Source organism: Streptopelia decaocto (assembly GCF_964273445.1).
Source record: "Streptopelia decaocto genome assembly, chromosome: 3".
Taxonomy (NCBI): domain Eukaryota; kingdom Metazoa; phylum Chordata; class Aves; order Columbiformes; family Columbidae; genus Streptopelia; species Streptopelia decaocto.
In genome coordinates this window covers 40652329-40669102 of record NC_138656.1, presented here as the reverse complement: position 1 = coordinate 40669102, position 16774 = coordinate 40652329, and the positions used below count along the sequence as shown (strand labels likewise).

Genomic DNA, 16774 nt, shown 5'->3' with positions numbered 1-16774 from the left:
TTAGAAAAAGAGCTGAGCTTTCTGTCTCATTTTCTGTAATGTCAGCAAGACATACAATTTTTGTAATTTCATTGTTAGCTTTTGTAGTAAATCAGGACCTTACTTGACTCATGAACCTCATGAAGATGTTCACATAATTTTTGTCTGTAAAGTCTTTATTAAGTAATTTAAAATCCTATCCCTTGGTTGGGCTGATGGAGTGCTAATGTTGTGTTGCCTTCCAGAGGCAGCAACTGTCATAAGGCAATGTTGCTGAAGATCTTAATTGTCTCAATACATCTTGGTGTGCTTTAATGCCTCTAAATTAATTATGCAATTTAATGCTGTTATTAAGTCTTGAATTGCATTAGCAGCAGAAACATAAAGCTAATGTGATTGTGTGCCATAGGAATGGAAGCACCCATGTTTTTAAGGATTATTCCTTAATATTACAATTATTCAATAAATGTGTAGTTCAGAAAGTTCACAAAACATTTTGCTCATATGCTCCTGAGGGCTACTGAAGACCTTATATGTAACATATGACTTACAATAAAAGGTCAAAAGGCACAATTACATTTCTCAGAAAGAGCGTATGAGAAGTGAAGGCTATTGCCAATAGGTTAAGTGCCTGCAGAAGCAGAAAAATATGTTAAATAAAACATATTTGTAGAGAATACACTGTACCACATATTCCAGGGAAAGACAAAAATAAAATCCAACCCAGCAGTCCCTTCCAATCTAACCTGCGGACTTTTATTCTTACCTTCAGATTTGGTTATAGGCTTAAAGATATTATTATTATTATTATTATTATTATTATTATTATTATTATTATTATTATTATTATTATTATTATTTAGACAACCTAGCTAGGTACCTGAAAATGTTAGTATTGCTGGCAGCATTGGTTCACATCAATTTGAGATTCATCTGGTACGGTTAACCTTTGCCTGAAGAGGAAAAAGAGCTTTCAGTATACTTTCACCTCTGCCTGTAAAAGGAAAGAAAACAGATATGAGTACTCTCCCTAGTTTCTGAGGCATACTATTTTTCTTAAATATTTAAAAATCTAAGTCACCTCCACTTATATAATCTGTCAAAAAACCCATCATTGTCTTTGCCTCTCAAAGCATCACTGTGAAAATTGTATATACAGGAAAAACAATCATTATGCTTAAGGGCACATCACTTCTACTGCGAATGTATAGAAATGATTCTATGATTCTTTGATTTAAATTGAAATAGGGAAGGAAATGTGTGTAAGCAAAAAACATGGTTATCCCCACTAGAAAATGTTACTGGCGTTGCTCTCAGTTCTCAAGGGAAATATGTACTTTCACATTTTTTTGAGATGACAGCGCTTCCATTATTATAATAACCTGTAAAATCGCACAATAGCAAAGCAGCACTGCAGCACAGGAGTGATTATAAGCAATCAGCCAGAAGTGCCTGTTCATAAAATCACAGAGTGGTTTGGATTGGAAGGGGTCTTAAAGATCTAGTTCCAGCTCCCCTGCCATGGGCAGGGACAACTTGCACTAAACCAGGTTGTTCAAAGCCCCATCCAGCCTGACCTTGAACACTGCCAGGGATGGGGCATCCACAGCTTCTCTGGGCAGACTGTTCAGGTGCCTTACCACCCTCATGGTGAAGAACTACTTCTTTATATCTAATGTACATCTACCTTCTTTCAGTCTAAAGCCATTACCCCTTGTGCTACCACTACATGTCCTTGCAAAAAATCCCTCTCCAGCTTTCTTGTAGGTCTCCTTTAGGTACTGGAAGGCTGGTAGAAGGTCTCTCCGGAGCCTTTTCCAGGCTGAACAACCCCAACTCTCTCAGCCTCTCCTCATAGGAGAGGTGCTTCAGCCCCCTGATCATCTTTGCGACCCTCCTCTGGACTTGCTTCAACAGGTCCATGTTCTTATGATATTGCCTGTGGAAGTCAAAGCCTACATACAGTGCACAGAGCTTCTGGTCCACGCCAATTCTGTGTCCTGGTAGGGTGTAAATCATTCTGTTCCTTTCATAGATACATCTCATTAGAGCTTAATCTCATTTATCACCAACTGAGTTTATATACTTCCAGAGTTATTTACATTCTTTTTCTCATGTTAACTCATATGAGTAAATGTATATTAACAAAAAATGTTGTTTATTTCTGCACTCAGTAGTAATCAGTTGCAAGCTTTTTCCAGTACTCAGAATTGACTAAGTCCTGTGCAAAGCTAAAGCTGTATTATCTGAGCAGAAGAGTTAAACTGTGATAGGAAAGCCATTGATTCATTTCCCTTGGTCTGTATGTCTAGTTTTGGTAAAGTATTGGCATTCAGATGACATAGTATGCTTTGTAATTTTGGGGATCTGAATTGTTGATTAAATTGTGAATTTAGTGACAGAATGTGACATGATACGAGAGTTTCATGTCAGGGTTGTTATCTTGCCAGATATCATTACTTGCTTTTTTTTTCCTTCCTCCCTTCTCGCCACCAGATGAAAGCTGTTTAGCTTTTTAGCTTGTATAGACATTCAAGCAAAATTCAATATATTGACAGGGAATGGCTGAGCTGCTTTTTCCAATACTGAATTTCTGTACACTAATTCAATAGAAAATTAATAACAGATCTTTAACTTCAGCTGCACAGAAAGCCACACTGCAAGTGATATACACAGGTTAACAGATTTTCAGAGATGAGCAGAAAAGCATGTTACAGTCCCAAAGTTACTCATTATGTTCCCCCATGGGGGGTCAGGAGTACGTCCTTGCAGTGAGAGCTGCTCTCAGTTTGTGCTTCTCAGACCTGGTGTCTGCGTGGTTGATCACAGTAATATGGAAAAATAGTGAGCAATAAGTTGCATTCTTAGCAATAAGAAATTTTAGTTAAAAGTCAAAGCCATCAGCTTTTCCTACACTCCTTTGTGTTACATTAGATAGTCTGTAGATGATACATAACTGTATGTATTCAGTCCTGGGGCTTAAGTACAGTTAGGCTTTCATATGAAGAAGTGTGGGTGCACTGAGACCTGAAATGGGCAACCTGTCCTTTTGAATGCTGGCATCAAGGAGAGCAGCGGCTGCCAGGCCATGCAAAACTGCCTTTGTTGGGTAGCAGAAATGTCCCAATGAAGTCTGGGACTATGATCCTTGCCAGTTCATTGGGTGTTTCATACTGCACGGAGCTGTAGCCTGTGGAAGTTAGTTTTGAAACTGGTCCACCCAAAGAGCTACCCTTTGCAGGGGGCTCTGCTCCATGCTCCAGAGCAGCTGAACTGCTGCTGGGTCCCTTCCATGGTGGTGCAGGGGGACAGGGACAGGGGCTGTGGTCAGTCCATGGCAGCTCTTGTCTGCTCCTCGTGCTGCTGCTCCCTGCTCCAGCCTGGGGCCTCCACAGGCTGCTGTCCCTCAGGATGAACCTGCTCCAGCCTGGGCTCTCAGTGGGCTGCAGGTCCTTCAGGGCATGTCTGCATGCTCCTGAGTGGACTGCCAAGCAATGTTTTGCTCCTTTTTGAATATGCTTTCACTGTAGCACTCAGCCATTGCTGTGGGGCTCAGCCGTGCCCTGTGGTCGGGCTGCTGGAGCTGATTGAGCCTAGCATGGGGCAGCCCTGGCTGATCCTCACGGAGGCTGCCCTGCAGCATCCCCTTACAGCACCTGGGCACAGACACCCAAAGCAGAGGTAAATCCGAGGCCTGTTACCTGATTTTATTCCATTGTTTAAAGTGATGTTTGACCTGGAGGTTGCATCGGTGCTGCCATGTTTGCTGCTGTCTCTGGGACATGCGGGAGCATCTCCCTCCTGGGGGATGCCCCTTGTGCAGCTCCTTCTGGGCAGGTGGGAACAGCTGCAGCCACAGGAGAAGATGCTGACACCCTGGCACCTGTTTCACAGCATCCCAGGTCCTGCCCTGGGCCTGGGAAACCACCTGCTCCACCAGAAATAGATTCAATGAAACTTTTTGGATAAAGAGGTTTAATTCCAGTAGATGCAGTTGCAGCTGCTGTTATGTCTGTAACCCTTGGGTATGGAAAGATTTGAACATCTAACATTTAACCACCTTTTTCCTTTTTTTTTTTTTTTCTTTCCCAGAGACATGTTTTATCTGTTTAATATAAAAACTGCATTGCAGCCACTGTCTGGGTTCATTTAGGGAGTTGTTTAAGGTTTGCATATATATACTCTAAACTTTCTTTTGATGTAGAAGACTGGATTTTGGTAGGTGAGTGTGGGAGATTATTGCACCTCTTGCCAACAGCTCATCTCTTGTCTGTTCTTATAAACAGCTTCATTAACCGCATGATTTCTCATCAGGAGTGTCATTACGATAATTGTTGAGTAATTTTGTGTATACTTTATACAAAATGGAGTCTAGAAAGAAATTAATTATTACTGGGATTTTTCCTCTATTACCTAGCAGGCATAGTTAGGAAACACCAAATTATAGGACATTTCTTACCTGCATACCCCAGTGAACAAGCAGCACGTTTCCTTTAAGAGACTTACCATCCCTTTTCAGGAAAGTTCATCTGCTTTCAACTGATAAAGCAGCATATTGCTCACAATGCATTCAGCTGCCTCCTATGATAATTCAAAACTTTGCTTATGGTTTCTCACTCTCTCAGATTTAACACACCAGACACATATCTTGTGTAAATAAGCCACACCCAAATATTTCCTGAAATATTGACATTTCTACTTTTTTTTTTTTTTTCCTGTTTAATCAGTGGCAACGAAAACCACAAGATGGGGAAACATCTTTCTCAGTTGTGGAGATAAGTAGCGAAAGAGCTGTCAGTAAAGAGGTCATGAATATCTTAAAACTTCAGTAACTGTTAATAATCTTTTTCAGATAGGGTTGTCTTCCAGAAGAAGGGATATGTGTTTAGTTTTCCATTCATTCATATATATATACACACACATAGTAGAGCCTCATCTCACTTTAAATGGCTGGATGGATCAGAATATTTATAGACCAAACAGTGGTTGAAAGATGAAAGGGATTTGTAAAAACAGTTGTTACAGATACTGATTTATGATCATGAGAAGTGAACACTCGGGGTGGGATTCACCAAGCCAGATTTAGATGTACTGTGTAATGATGGAGGACATTAGCTGCTCCTAAGTCTTTCTTCATCTCATCCTAGGGCCAACAACTAAAATACATCAGCTCTGAATGGTCCTTTGATGTGTCAGCTTTTCCTGCATTGACAGCTCAGTCTGTACAGCTCAGGGGTAGATGCCTGTAACTTTAAAGATAAGTAAGTTCAGTGGGACCACTTCCTAAATTATTAATGTTGTTAACTGTATAACAAATAGTTAGCTTTCTAGTTTGGTCTGTTTGACCATGATTATTTTTCAGTCTTGTGTAAAATTATACATGACATCTAACAGACGTTGGTTTTAAAAAAAATAATATTTGTTTTCTTAAAAACAGAGGTGGTAGAGGTCAGACATCAGTAAGTACCCAAAGGAATCAAAATATAAGAGAGATTCTAATCACTTCTCAAATTTTAAAAAGCATTTGTGATTATGTATCAGATACATAGAAAATATAAGTAATAAACAGCAGCTGAAGTGAAGTATTCTCCTAGTAGTTGATTTTTCCTGATGTTTTCTTTCTTCCTAGCTGTTTGTACTACTAATTATATTCAGACACCGTAATGCATTTATGAGATGCTTTGTACGTGAACTGAACTGAGTTGAACACTTTTACGCTGAGCATATCTAACTGAATATTTCCAAAACAGCCACTCAACTTTGCCAATAAAATGCTGAAGTCACTAGAGTGAAACAAATGTGATATGTCTAGACTGAACATCTTTTGAACTATGAGACTACCAAATTAAAATCATACCTTAAATGTCTGGATTTTGTTTTACCGTACTCCTCAGAACTTCAAAACAAAATTAAGCCTTCTAACATAGTTATTTAGCAGCTGAAACAGATTTGGCTGAGTCAGTACTTTGAAGTGACATCTCTTCCTTGAGAACATTGCCTAAATTTAGGTTGTTAATCATTAATTTTTATCTCAGTTAAGTTGAAGAAAGGGCCATAAAATTCTTGGTTTCAGTCATCCTTAAAAAATAAAAGTTGGGCAAGCTGAACTGTTGTGTGACATTAAATTTGTCCTTTTACTTTGGGGTTATGGAATTTTTGCTACAACCTCAGAAAAGCAGAAGATTATTCAGTTCAGTGGGGATTCAGTTGACATTTGAGCAATATAGGAAGAATTTATCTTTATAGCTTGTGTTTAGAACAGACACAGGACATCACTTTTTCTTGCAAGTCCACGTTGGCTGAATGAGCTCGTGCTGCCTCCTTCCATCTAATTTATAGGATCTTCTAGAGCTGTTCTTCCATAATGTAGCCTTTTGAAGCAGTTCAACATGAAATACAATATGAATATGTGTTTATTGGGCTAGAGTTAGAGAGAAGATGATCTCGTTGATTTGGTTTTCTCATGAAGGCACCACTGGTAGCTAGTGATTACTATGAGATCTCTGAGCATATCAAGCAATTAGTTTCTGTAACAAACATGGAGCTAAAGTTAATCTTGTGCTTCTTTTAGAGTCCATTTGGCAGGTCTAGTCTCCAAACTTGGAGCAGTGAATTCAGGCCAAAGATGCTGGCAATACAAATTTTTGAATAAATAATGAAAAACATTCTGAAAAATATCTCTGTAATGCATTGTCAGAAAATTTTACACAATTTTGTTTCACTTTGGATCTCTAAAGCAAAAAATGGGCTTATTTTTTCTTTTCTTTCTTTTTTTTTTTTTTTTACTGTCCCATATATTCTTTCGAATGTATGACCCATGTTTGCTTTATTTGTTGATGGTGCTCATTTTTGAGATATCTAATTGGAAAGCTGTGCATTTCTGTAGTACCTCAACCTTTCAAAATTCTTACCTACTTCTGACCTGTGCTGGATGAGAGTCAAGTTGGTAGCTTGTGCTTGTAAGTTGTCTTGATTTCTTTTGTGAACAGTACAAAAAAGAAAAAAATCATTTTATAAAAGGTCTCCTTCCTTAATGTAAAGAAAACAGCCTTTAAGAAAGTGAAAAAAATATACAACAACAGCAACAACAAAGCTGTTCCCAGCAATAAATTCTGTCTTGACCTAGGTGCAGCATGTTTTCTTCCCATATCAGTGCAAACGTGTTTTTGTAGTGTACAAACTCTCTCACCGTCCAGCTTTGATCTTGTCTTGGTCCAGAATGATTCTAAGCTGTTTTCTAATGAGATCCAGCAAAAAGAAGTGCAAGGCAGTGTCCTGGTTTTGTTAAAAACAAGACCAGTTGCTCTTTTAGTGAATTTTCCTTTCAGCTAAGTTCCTCTAAGAAACTGCACTTTCCTGAAATTAGCTGCATTTTTTTTTTTTCTTGGACACTGGGCTCTTTCAGTTTGCAGACTTCTTCATATTTGAAGGTCAAGAGTCAAAAGATTTTCTGCCTTTAAAGTCCACTGGAAATAGAAGCTTCAGGGTTGACACTGTCATATGCCTTTTTTCTGACTTTGTAAAGTCATCAGGACTATATCCACAGAAGCTATTAAAGTGCCTTATGTCTGTGTAGGTAGATCTGTGGGCATTTTTGAGGACTAGTGAACTGTATCGGCACAGCAGAATGATTCAAACCATTGTTTCCCAGGTGTAAAATACAAATTGACCAGGTTTCCATCTTCCCTGATTTTATCCCGGCTATTTCAGGGTTTAGAAATTGCATGTTATGATGTCTATTACAGATCCAGCTTCACATTAAGTATCTACCTCCAAATGCTTTGTGTCAAATAAAAGACTTTCTTCCTTTTCTAAAAGAATCAGACTGAACAAGGAAGATGTGTGCAGATAAAACTTTGACGTGGCTGCATCGAATGAACCTTGATGTTCTGTACAAGCTGAACTGTCAACTTGTTTTGATTGTGTCCCATAAAGAGTAGAGTTTATTAGTTTTGTGGCTGGGTATACAAACAGCACAAGATTATTTGAGGAGTCTTAGTTTATTGCAAATTAGAGCAATGAATTCCAAAGGTCTGAGTCAGAACCTGTGGTGTTAGGAGAGTAAAACTGGATTCTTGTTAGTAATGACATAAAATTAAAATACAGTAGGAAATTACTGGGAAGAAATTTCTGTTTAGAGAATAGCTTGAAAATCTAATTTAAGAATGAATTAGTTTATTGCTAACTAAAAACATAATAACTTGATACGAGGGAAATTATTAACCATTATTAAAATTCCAGTTTTAATTGTCAGAAACTGTAATTCCTCAACTATAAGCAGGCTCAACTAATTCAAAAGAGGCTTTCTCATTTTATTGTTCTGTTGTCTTAAAAGTGTAAAAGTGGCTTAAAACTGGCTTGGATCATGAGGCAGATTTTTTGAATTATTTTTCTGCATTGATGGTGTGAATGAAAAATGCTTTTCATCCTTTATACTTTCTGTATAAAAATATTTGAACAATTATTTTTTTAAGTGTTTTTACATGTAATTCTTCTTGATGTTTAATGGATGTGCCACGGTTTATTGCCGCTTTGCATTAACCTGTGAGAGTGTGTCAGATTTCCACCAAGGACCTTTAGGGAACTCAATTAAACAATTAGTGGTACATTGTAGTTTTAATAGATGGGTGAATTACTAAGGTGTGGATTCACTGCATCATCACTGGAGTGAAATACTGAAACGAGATGCTATTTGAAAACTCTGGACCCATCCTTCCGTCCTTCCTAAGCTGAAAGATCGATCTCTCCCACCAAAGGCTCCAGGACATCCTTACAGAGCATCTTTGTCACTTAGCAGAGTGCTAGCTTGTCCCAGGGAGGGACAGTCAAACGATGCATGTGAGCTCCCTGGCCGCTCCTTGCTTCTTTCCAAGAGTTTTGCTTTCTTTGCTTGGTGACCTTCAGCACAGATGCGTTTCCTTGTGCTTCACTTCTGTGCGTCGTTCTCCTGGGAGCCTCGGCAGGAGCGCAGAGTTGGAGTCACAGTGTAGCAGCTCAGCAAATAAATGCCCAGGAAATTAAATGTTTCGGGAAGGGTGACTGTCATCTAAACTTTGTTCTAGGCTGAAAAAGTGTCACAGCCTGCTTGTATAACAGGGTTTGCAATGCTGACATGTCTAGGCTTCTTCCAGTTAAGAATTCCATGGCACCGTAAGAACAGTAACATGCATTCCTTCTTTCCTGGCTGTTTTTCATCTGATCTGCTTCCTTTCCACTCATTTTTGCAAATACAGCCTCTCTTGTCTTCATTTGGTGTCAGGGTGTGTTCAGATTTGCTTCCACTCCTAACACCTTGCGCTCTTTGGCTGTGCAGGGTTAGTGGAGCGAGCGACTGTCTGCCAGGAGAGTGTTCTAGCAGAGGAGGGAGAGACCTTCATGATTAATGATACATCAGAGCTGTGTTAGAAGTGCTGTGTTGGCATGCACCAGTGTACCTGGGTAGTAAATGTGCATTTTCTTCCCTTCTGAAAATGAACAGGGAATATAGTTTGTCTTGTTCATAATAATATCAGCGTTGTTGTTGTTTTGGGTTTGTGGTTGTTTTTGTTTGTTTGTCTGTTTATTTTATTTCCTGAGAAACTGAGCATCCAGAATAGCTAGTGTGTTCTCTCTCTGGTCTGCTGCCTCTTTTTTATAACACCTGGGAGTGAAATACATTGGCATACTGGTAAAGACTGAGACACTGAGTGAACATGTGGAACATCTCTTGATTCAGAATCACTCTTCTGTGTTCAAGTTATTCAAAGGGGTCTGGAAGCCTTAGGCTGCAATGGCTTGCAATAAATGGGATAATAATGGCACATGGTTCTACTTGGAACTAGTTATATATAATGAAATGAAACATGGTACTCAGTGGCTAATCCTTCTCCTACACTTCTGACTTCAGGAATTTACAACTTTTGCAGAGGAAGATGTGTTGTTTAGGTTTAAATTATTGCTATTTTTGCTTCCTCTATAGTTATGTCATTTTTTTTAAAAAGCAACAGTATATTAAATACAGCTGAAAATGTATGGAATACATCAAAGGTTTTATCTTTCTAGCTTTTTACATTTTTTACATTAAAATTAATATTCCAGACCAGCTTTCTAAGTTTGTTGCCTTCAGAGACTGCATAATCTGGGGAAGCAAAGGAGAGTCCAGTTCTTAGTTCTGCCCCTGTGTCTAGCTGCTACTGGGCAGGCTCAGCATCCCAGAGGTGCTAGTTTCCAGGTATAAGGCAGCCAAGCTCCTTCGCTGGCTCAGCTGCATACTTATTTGTGCTGTCTTGGAGAAATGATTATCCTCACTCCAGTTTGGTCACTGTGTTTGAAAAATCGTCTGAAAATATTGTGATCATACATGGGTCTATAAGATTTAAAAAAAAAAAAAAAAAATATTACTCAGCAATAGAAAGTATTAGTCGTTTTTGTCTTCTCTTGGTCCGAAGAAGGACTTTTGGCTTATATGCCTGTGTCTCCCCCATGCATCCATAACGTATTTTAATAATTCTTCTTCTCTCTTATGTTTTGTTCACAGTCTACATGCTGACATACTACCACTTTTGTTTCCAAAAGAGGAGTTCACAGAACTACACAGTGCCTGATCCAACTAGCCGCTTTGATGTTCCTCACTGGACCATGTAGGTAAAATTCAAAGAAACATATATATTCACATTGTATCTTTCCAAGTATTTATCACATTGGGAAACAGCTACTTTGTGGCAACAGTACTCACTTGATGAAGTCAGGGTCTTTTGGAATTTATGGACTGAAAGATAATTTATTAAGGCCCTCTACCTTAGTGATGTATTTTGTCATCAAGAGACACACAACTGTAAGTTGTCATACATCACAAAGTGTTTGGTCTCCCTGACACATCTATTTTAAGTTGTAGATGCTGGGAACACTGTGAGGCTTATAATTTCTTTAAGTGTACCTGAGATAAGTGGAACAGCAGCTGCAGTGGTGCAAATTTCAGCTTAGGCACAAAACTCGTCAGAGAATAATTGAAAAAATTGTCAAGCAGTTGCAAACCTTAAACTTTGAGTTATTACAACTGCAGAGCCAGCAAAATAAGAGGTAGCCAGGGGAAGAGCCAGGCTGAACAGGTTTACATGAATGAACCTGTACACTTGTCTTAAGAAGAGTAGAGTATCATGGTATTGGTAATAAGGAGAAAGATGCCCTCGGGTTATTCCTGTTGATCATCTTGAGATTCTGCAGAAACCTTCAAGTTTTCTATGAGTTTCAGGCAAAATAAAAAATGCAGCCAATATTCCACCTCCAGGATTTCCCTGCAGAATAATTCAGTCTTGCTATAGTGGAGGTGAGAATCCAACAAGTTAAATTTAATTTCTTGAAAAGTGTGCTTTCCCTTCTGGTTTTTATATTTGAGCTGGATTTAGTTTCAGTAAGTCATTTCCCTCACTGAGAGTAAACCTAGGCAAAGAACTAAATTGCTTTGATTCAATTGCCAGCATTCATTATCACTTGACTTCTTTCTCCCATATATATTATGCTGTTTATGTCGCATTTGCAGTGGCATTTAAAACAATTTACATTAATTGGTAGGCTGCAGCATTTATGTCTACGTTATAGTTGGTGTTCCACCTTAGTTTGCATTTCTAATTTTGCAGAAATGAACTGTAAACATGGATGTGTAGCAGTGGTTTAGATGGGCTGTATTTACCCACACTGGCACACTCTCCCTATGCAGAGAACAGCCCTCCTCACATGCTTGCTTTAGGGACTGTGGCACTGACAGTTTATTGTGATTCTTTCTGGAGTGTCTTGAGATTTCAATCACTCAGCTCTATCTGGAGAAAATTCTAACCAAAACATCTCAGGAAAGCATTTTCATGGCTTACTGGCTGAATCTTTATGGCTTCAATATTAGCAACAGGTGTCTCAGATGAATCCTGAGACGATACTTACCCCTGCTTTCATATCCTGAAATTGGGACATGGTATCTTGCACAGTGTTACACAGCCAGGCATATGCAGTTACAGTTGATTTTGCCTTTCATGTTGTATTGACCATATTCTAGCTTTACTTAGATGTTTTTTTCAGGTGTTCTGTGTAAGGTGTAAGGTTGTGGGTTTGGATTGTTTGGATTTTTTTGCAGATGACAGATTCTCCATGAATAAGATACTGAAAACACATGTATTTTCTGGTTTAGTAGCTAAATGTAAATTGTCACAACTCATAAGTGGGTTGTTAGCTTTAGATGGAGGAGAGATTCATGTTCCCTGTTGTGAGTATCCAAAATCTTTCCCATCTGTAACTGATGGGCAGGAAAGTAATCCCAAAAGACATTTATTATGCTGGAGAGGATACTGAGTCTGAGGATAATACCTTTTCTGTAGGTATCAGTAGTACAACTATTCCGTGGCAGGAAATGTTTTAATTGGTGCCAAAATTCAGAGTACCCCAAAGGAATTTGGATTGAACTGTATTCACTTTTAGCCTAAAAGAAAAGTAACAAAGAAAATACCTGAATTCATATAGTTAACTTCTGCAAATTTTGTTAGAGTCCATCTCTCTCTCCTGATATAAACATGTATTATTTGCCACTTAGATGTAACAGTGGGGAAACAGTAGAGCAAAAAATAAAGGGTTAAAGCATCGAACCATATAATCTGTCTACAAGAAATACAGTAGCAAAGTTTTCAGAAAGAGATTAAAATCTTGTTTTCTGATACTAAATTAACAACAACAAAGCCATTCATACAAATTAATCTAATGGATCACTTTAGATTTACACTGTGTTGTCATACTAACTCTTAAGTGATTTTATGTGTAAAAATATAATAAAATAATGTGCTTTACTACCCACAAATATCCAGTGCATTAAAGAGAATTTGTCAGTTCACCTGAACACTGTACATTAGTCAAGAGTAGCAGCATCATTTTGCTTAGCAAAGGTCCATTAGCACGGCTGTTTGGGCTGTCAGAATCTTAAAATCTTGCGTCACATGCAAGGGTAATGGTCACTATGACATGCATTTGTCATTTATCACAAGTAGTGCTTGTGCTTTAGTAGCTTTTAGCAAAGTGTAGCTGCCTGCAAAGGTTGTGGTACAGGTCATCTCTCTAATACAAAGTGCAAATTCTAACACAATTTGTGCAGCTTTGAAATATGAACTAGATAATATCTGATCTAAGAAGAGCCAGAGGAAATGTCTTTTCTTAAAAGGTTTGAACAGCATTGTATTCATGTCAATTATTTAAAAAAAAGTGTTAAAATTCATTCCTATTTGTTCTATATAGTCATAAATGTGATTTAAAATGTTTTCTGCATTTAAATATCTGCCTGAAATTTTGTGATTTTGATATAATTTACTGACTCAGACAGAAGATTAACTCAAGCATTGATGTTTGTTTTATAGAGTAGTGACAAAGAAATATTTCCTCCTATACGTTATCCCTTAAAAAATTATTCAAGCTCTTAATCCAAAGCTAATGACAACTTGTGTTTTTATTTATTTATGTATTTATATATTTATTTACGCGGAGATTTTGGTAGTATGTTGAAGAACAAGACTAGCTTTGAGAAAAGGTGTAACCCATTCAAAGTATGTGCAATTAGTGACTGTGGCTGTCATGAGCTCATGCTGTAAGCAGTTGCACAATCAGCTCAATCTTACAGTGTTTATTTGCTTAGTCCCTTTGAAGTGACTTGGGTTGACATTATTTCAGAAACATCACATCTTAGACTATTGTATATCAATGGCTGGCGTGTTAATGGTTTATCCATGAGGGTGGGGTACTATTATGCTTTAAAAAGATTATTAGTAGCCAAAATTAATTTTCTAGAGACAATTTCCTCTTTGTGTCTAGTTATTTAGCTGAGACTAGGCAGTAGGCTGGGGTTCAATTTGTTCATTCATATTTGTTTATTTATTCATATATAGATTATTTTAATTGAAGTAAAAAAGGTGACACAAACTTATCATTTGTAATTTACATTGTGAAAGAAAGTGTATTTTTTTAATGCTAGAATTAAATTTTTAAGGATTTGTGATTTAAATGAAAGATGGAAATATTTACGTATTTAAATTATAGTATAATGATACATAAATATACATTATATAAAAGATATATAAAAATAAAAAAAAAATATAATTACTCTCAGCTGAACTTCCTCTAGGGTATAGTGTAAACAATTATCCTTTCATTACATGCATTAAAAGCTCAAGTGGACTGATTATGGCTGAGTTTCATTCCCTCTGAAAAAGCATAACTTCTATCAACCAAGATCTTTCAATACCTTTTTTTTGGAGGGAAGACTATTAGTTTGTAGAATTACAAATTTCTGTTTCCTCTGGCATTTTAAAAAACCCTTGGGTTTTCTTGTCACGTACTTCAGCAGACTGATCATGTTTAACTTGTGAGGACTGACTAGTTTGCAGCAGTAGGTGGTATGTGAGACAGAGACTTCAGGAAGAGCATGATTTCCATAACCACTTGAAAGGAAATACATTATAACTAAAATACATTTCTCTAGGGACTTACAAAACCATTTTGTTTATAATTCAAATTACATTAAGCTCAATAAAATAGTACAGTAAAACCCTCAAGGGAAAAATACTTCATTTAAGTTTGAACATTACATTACTTCCATTAATTGGGAGTATTTTACTCTCTCACTAATAGTTTATTTTTCATTTAATATATATAATTAAAAGTATTGTCATTATAACCAGACTCATTCTTTCCCATTTTGTGTTCCAAACCTTTCTGTTCAGTAGGTCACTATAGTTTTATTTGCCTGCCTTTCTTCTTTTCTCACTGCTTTATTCCTGGTGACTAACCCTCTGAGCAGCAGCGTATGACAGAAGATTACCATTGCCGTGTCACTTATGTTCAACTTAAACTCACACTGGAACTGAGACTGTTGACCAGCCTGAAATTCTGTATCGAAACCACTGAGTGTGAGGCTTTCTTCCCTTGGAATGAGTCTGCTCATCCAAAATGCGCAGCTTCCAGGGTGCTTGCAGGCATAGCTGTTGAGCAGGGACTGCAACACAAGCAAGGGAATCCATGAGTCTTATTACTTTATAAATGTAACTTGGAGGCAGAGAGGAGATGCTGTGCGTACATACGTACATGCATGCGTGTGTGTATTTTGTGTTTCTACAGGTTTAAGGTTGTGCATGTTTGTGCATACGTGTGTGATATGCTGGTATATGTGTGGTTTCCTTTCTTTTCTCGCTATAAATGTGTGCCTGTTCAGTTTCGTATGAGAACCTGAGGATATTCCTCTTTAAGTCATATGAAAATAATATTACTTCCAGGAGAGGGTGACTAGGAAGATATTGGAAAACCTCAGTGAACTATATAATTGTAAGAGTGATTTATTCCACCTCCATTTTTCACCCCACGACAAGAGATCATACGGGCTGAACTAAATCACATTATTGCTCTTAACTGCACGGAAGGCAGTGAATCTGTAGTGCTGAGCTCCTCTAATATTGACAGCTTTGCAATATGGGTATCTGTAGAAATAGTCTAAGCACATATAAGCTTACAGAAGCTGAAACAGGTTGTATAGCAGAAGCAGGCCAGTCCCATATGCAGTACTTATTCCCAATTTAGAATCAGCTTTAAACCAGCCACTAACATCAAATTAATCCCCATTTAAGGTCTAAAACAAGCTTTGTGTTTCACATAACTTAATTTCAAGTGATTAGAAGTATTTTTTGCATGGGAACAGAAATCTTTACAGCTAAACATGAACAATACTGAAATACAGAAAAGAAATACACCATGCACAAATTTTCCCTAATTTATAATTATTTTTTTAAAGTACTTTCAATGGCAATAGTAATTACAACTAATGCTGGATCAAATAAAAACTTCGTTGACGTGAGAGTTTCATGTTAGACTGAGTAAACCTTGAGAAGGAAAAAACTAGTACAAAATATCAAAGCTTAGACATATTTTCTATTGACTCAGAACCTAAAAGTTTAATGAAAAACATAAGAAGATGTGGTCACAAAAGTCTAAAGAAATTACTTCTTCAGTATATTTTCTAAGATTTTTATTAAGGCTTAAATAAGATTAGTGTTTCAATGTATACCCTTCAGAAACATTTCTTTTTCCTTTCTGCTTTTTATTATTCTTTTTCTTTCTCCAATATTATTTGTCCGTGTTTTAAAACTAGCTTTTGTTCCTATTATAAATGGTCGCAGTATGATTACATATATGAGGCTATGAAGTCTGTAATTAATTATGGAATTTACTGTGGTAAGTAGGAATTGATCTGAGATTTTCTGTATTGTTTTTAATTTTCTCTAAATTGGGGTACTGGTGGATGAAAAGCTGCACATGACCTGGCAATGTCTGCTCACAGCCCAGAAAGCCAACCATGTCCTAGGCTGCATCAAAAGGAGCATGGCCAGCAGATCGAGGGAGGTGATTCTGCCCCTCTGCTCTGGTGAGTCCTGCGTCCAGCTCTGGAGCCCTCAGTACAGGAAAGACATGGACCTGTTGGAGAGGGTCCAGAGGAGGCCAGAAGTGATCAGAGGGATGGAACACCTCTCCTATGAGGAAGGTCCAGGAAGACCTTATTGCAGCCTTATTGCAGGCTTATAAGAAAGATGGGGACAGACATTTAGCAGGTCCTGTAGCGATAGAACAAGGGGTAATGGTTTTAAAGTAAAAAAGGGTAGATTGGGACTAGATGTAAGGAAGACATTTTTTACAATGAGGGTGGTGAAACAGTGGCCCAGGTTTCCCAGAGAGATGGTAGATACCCCGTCCCTGGAGACATTCAAGGCCAGGCTGGACAGGGCTCTGAGCCACCTGATGTAGC

The 16774-nt window shown here is 37.8% G+C and overlaps 1 protein-coding gene across 4 annotated transcripts in view; it reads left to right on the top strand.

The window, feature by feature from the left end:
• Positions 1 to 16774, top strand: part of CHRM3 (cholinergic receptor muscarinic 3) — a 277830-nt gene that overhangs the window by 136237 nt on the left and 124819 nt on the right. For all 4 annotated transcript variants that reach the window (XM_082047875.1, XM_082047874.1, XM_082047876.1 and 1 more), the window contains one exon: positions 10496 to 10598. In XM_082047875.1, coding sequence (XP_081904001.1) covers positions 10501 to 10598 — 98 coding nt within the window. In that variant the 5' untranslated portion in view covers positions 10496 to 10500. The remainder of the gene's footprint in view (positions 1 to 10495; positions 10599 to 16774) is intronic.